This window comes from Leptinotarsa decemlineata, unplaced genomic scaffold, assembly GCF_025532065.1.
Source record: "Leptinotarsa decemlineata unplaced genomic scaffold, Ldec_3_MD MMD2_P_RNA_scaffold_5, whole genome shotgun sequence".
Lineage (NCBI taxonomy): Eukaryota > Metazoa > Arthropoda > Insecta > Coleoptera > Chrysomelidae > Leptinotarsa > Leptinotarsa decemlineata.
Window position 1 is genome coordinate 2,094,426 of NW_027412532.1, and position 4,620 is coordinate 2,099,045.

Here is a 4,620-nt window from a genome sequence, read left to right on the forward strand (position 1 = left end):
GATATAAATGGAAGCGCAATTCTCAATCGACGATCTGAAGTTTAGTATTTTTGTTGTCAGCAGGACAATATAATATTAGTTTCTCAGTCTATTTCAACAAGTCGTTGATATCAGAATCAAAATGAACAAGTTTTCCTTGGTCATCGTTGCAGTCATTTTTGGTAAGAATCATCCCACAACCTGAATTCATATTATTCGTAAATTTATATTTGATTTATTGCTCCACTTTTTTTTGTGTGCAAGTTTATGCACTTCTTTGTTTGTTCGTTATATTCAGCAGTTGTTCCATCAGGAAAAGGAAAGCGATCTTTCGAAACAGCACGATAGTGTCGATGTTTTAAATTAATGTTATCAAATGAGTCATTAAAAAAATATTCAAATATAACTCTACAATACTACTTGAGAGGCAGGTAAATTATATAAAATTTTAATCAAGATTCCGGAACTGGATAGCGAAAAGTCACATGAGAAATATGAAATTGATTAAATTCTGGCATTGCATACATACAGTGTATGTATACAGCAGTGTATACAGTGTATGTATGCAATGCTAGAATGATATCATCAATTTAAGGCCACATTTATGAAAAAAAAATGCCCTAACTTACTTCGTTTCTGAGTAACGTGATGTGATAGTTTTACAAAAATGTTGTTCTTAGAATATATTGTACTTATAATATTAATTTTGCCGATTTTGATTAAACTACATGTGTTTGTCTTAAAACACGTTCTCTCCTATCAACTCCTATCAACAGTAGCGTACAACGAATTTTGTCATAAATATCAATCAGGCAATCCTTTGTGACGGCACTGGAATTATTATCCGTAATATAATTCGAAGATCAGACTATCCATAATAATAATTACTAGTAGCTATAATTATTATCATGGATATCGTTATTAATTTTCATCCATTAACGGATCAGACTATGCATAATCTTGACAAGAATAAACAAAGGAATAAACGAAAACGATAATTCAATCAAAATAACAATTTATGTTAAAATTTCCTTTTAATAACACTATATTTTGGGGAAGAAATGTTTTGGCTTTTCACTTCTCCATTCTTATACAAGACAAAAATGTGGAATATTTCCAAGAAAGAAAGAAAGCAAACAATTTCATAATGAAATCTTTACAAAGATTTGTAGATTAGGTAAAGAAGTACTTTTCAGGCACACAGTGGAAGAAAAAGCCCTTTTGAAACAACTGTACACATTGAATCACGCGAAAGAAAATTAAACAACTACTTTCACGAGAATAAGAACTTTATTTATGCAAAAAATCAGGGCCTGATTTACAACAATACATATATAGGTACTTCAATACATTATTATACCACCAGAGTAAGAGAAGAAAATTCGCCCAAAGTGTCAAAAATGTTTTACATTCAATTGTTCTCTGCTTCCTGTACTTCAATAAGCGTGAAAATGTTACCAATTCGCCAGTTTCAACTCTTCAGAATTACAAATAACAACAGATTTATCGGCATTTAATTTGGGTAACTTCACTTTTTTTTGCAGGAGCCATGGTGGTGTTTGCCGAAGAAGATTCAAATTTAGAATCGGTACAATGTGATATTTGCGAGATGGCGTTGAAAGAAATCAAAAAAATTGTGAAAAATGACCACACTGAAGTAGGTTGAATTTGCAATTCAAGTATCTAGTTATTAAGACTCGTTCTGGTGAGTTGGCTAAATTGGGAATATAATCACTTTTTTATTTACAGGCAGAAATAGGAAATATTGTCCATGGAATTTGTGAAAAACTACCTGGATTTTTCGCAGAGGAGTGCGACAAACTTGTAGATGAATACGGAAAGCAGATTATCGATTCGCTCGTCAACAAAGTAGATTGTGAAAAAGTTTGTCACTTCATAAAACTTTGTTAAGTTCTAAGTGAGTATGGATAAGTGTATAGCAACTGATTATATAAATAGAATTACAGTTTTACACTTGGCGGTTGAGTCAAATAATTTTTTCTGGATGAAGTCAGGGTTGACATTTCTGGAATATTTCCACCTACCACTGTCTTAATGATTAAAAAAATAGTAATGGTGAATTGTATACAGTGGGAAGATAGTGTCAACACCAATAAATTCATCCAAGAAACACTTCACTGTGGAATTTTCACTAAACATTCTCACAAAAACGCAGTATTTCGCTACACGATAGCTTCTTCAGGCGTGTTGATACACTAGTAGCGTTTCTTATCTCAGCATCATGCAGTACCAAGATTCAGTTGTAAGATTTTTCAGCGCCTCTCTTTTCCTTGAGTGGACCTTGAGTGGTTTTGCGAGCATTAAAATCCTCGACGTTTCTATACGGATTTCCTCAGTAATGCCGTTAGGTGAAGTACGAATATCTGATTCGAAATTGTCAATGATATGCTCTTGGGGTACACTGGCTGGGTTATAGCTATAGTTTCCAGCTATAGTGCGAGTATGCCGCAATTGTCTTCTAACATAGTCCCATCGGAGAGGTTGACAACTGTCTGTTGTACTGTGCTATATATTTCTAGCTCTCATTCAGACTTCATATGTCTCTTGGTGATGGTTCTGAACCACAAAAATAGCATATTTATCAGCAGCAATGTTGGAGGCTGCGTATCCAGCTGTACTGTTGGAAATTTTGATACTCCTCAGATTCTCGACTTTTACTGATTTAGGTCTGGACGTTTGTCGACAGAAGTGCATACTTTTCTCTGAAAAGTGCATACTTTTCTCTGAAAAGTATGCACTGCTTAAATTTTTCAAAGTTACTGATTAGATAACGCAAAATCAAAGTTTTGAAGCAATGTGCCATTCGATTTTTTTCATATTAAATTTCAAGTTTTGGAGTTTGAATATGATTTTAAAGAAAAGATTCCACTGTTCCATTACAGATAAAACCAGAGCTCATAAACAAATCATTTATGTTCCAGTCACTAGCGTAAGTATAGGCATTTTGCTTCACCAAGATGTTATCTGAGTCCAACAATGCACTGATGATAAATATAGTGAGTCGAAACAGCACTGCCAGAAGAAAAACAAATCTTGTTCGGTGAAAGATGTCGAAGCTTGCAACTGACCTTCTTGGGAAGCCTCTTCATCTTTTATATTCGTGAGCGAAGGTCCCCTCTTCTGCCTTACTGTAAAAGCTGTATAGAAAAACAGAAAAAGATTTCTCATTCAGCGTTTTATGTTGTTTGAGTTTCCTGCTAACCCAAAGATGGCGTTTCTGTGGGGGGAAATGTTAATGCTTATTTACGTTCTACAGTAGTTTTGATGTTTATTTCAATGTAGATAGTAGCAGATAAATCTAGTTTAACAAATTCTATCCCACAATAGGGAATTTTCCTCAATTTGGTTTATTACAGCAAATGCAAGTTTGAACAAAATAAAGTTGAGTGTAATTCATGAGTTTTTCAAATTCACTTCGAAAAGTATTCAAATTGATGTTTCAAATGTTGGGATTTAATTTTTAAAGGGATTCGTTTCTAATTCACATATTGGCAACAGCGCCTATATCAAGTTGAAATAATTTATACGTACCTAGATATTCTACTTTAAAATAGGAAAATTATCTTTATAAATCAACATTTAAGGCAAAATATAAATTATAGTTCAATACCACCTCTACAAGCCACATAAACAACAGTTGTTTTGTTATTTATTTACATAGAGGAAGATAGGTTAGGTGCACAAAATGTCATACGTCTCGGAATTCGGAACATAAGTAAACAGAACAGCACGCCTCTGAAATATGTCATCTTTGTTTGTCTCATACAGGTAACAGATTCATTGTCCTTTATTAGCTATAACCGATGTTGCCAAATGGTGAAACAGAAACGAATCCCTTTAAATGTTGAATGCATTATTTCATTCCTCTTTTTTAAGTATTGAAATAACTTTTTAAAGAATAAGGTTGAAATGATAAGTTCAAAAGGCCTTGTTTTAGAGCTCTTTTTTGAAAACTACTTGATTTTTGTCAGGAGGAACATTCCCCATTCTTTGAGTAAGTGGAGTACATTATAAATGATCCAAATTTATGCGGTACTAGAGTAAATTTCATTTCCAATTTCTTTCATTTTCTCTTCTTTCAGGTATTCTGAACCAATTATAATAGATGAAGCAAAATCGTTCAGTTTTTGGCGAAATGACTTCCACTAAATAAGCCCCACTATACAACATTTTCAGAAAGGATTTTAGTTAACAAACTCTGAAAAAATAAAGTACCCCAATAATATATGTGTATTTTTATTTAACTACCTAGTTAACACAGTTGAATGGGAAAAATGTAACTATCGTGAAGAACAGTACAATGGCCAAAAAAATGTACAGGGACTTCGTGTCAATCCGGCCACCATCAACTTTTTTCCCAAATACGGACCTGTCTGTTTTATTGCATAATATGCAACAGGCATAAAGAAAACACACCACATAAAGCTCGCAACACATGTAAACTGTTTGCTTGTTCTCTTGAAAATCGATCAAGTTAAATTCTCTTGATTCATCAGCCCATTTTCAATAATATTCAATAATAAATGCGTATTCAATAAAAAAAAATACACGCTGTAACATTTTCTCAGATAAAAAAGGAAACGGTTGGTTTGTTGAGTAATTTGGTTCCATTAAAGGAAA

At 33.1% G+C, this 4,620-nt stretch overlaps 1 protein-coding gene across 1 annotated transcript; it reads left to right on the top strand.

Moving 5' to 3' along the window:
• On the top strand, positions 1-4,225 carry LOC111514464 (saposin-C). The gene is made up of 4 exons (XM_074169223.1): positions 1-161; positions 1,524-1,636; positions 1,729-1,897; positions 4,083-4,225. Exons 1-3 carry the CDS (start codon positions 122-124, stop codon positions 1,888-1,890), a joined length of 315 nt encoding a protein of 104 aa, XP_074025324.1. The 5' UTR covers positions 1-121; the 3' UTR covers positions 1,891-1,897; positions 4,083-4,225.
• Positions 4,226-4,620: the final 395 nt, after the last annotated feature.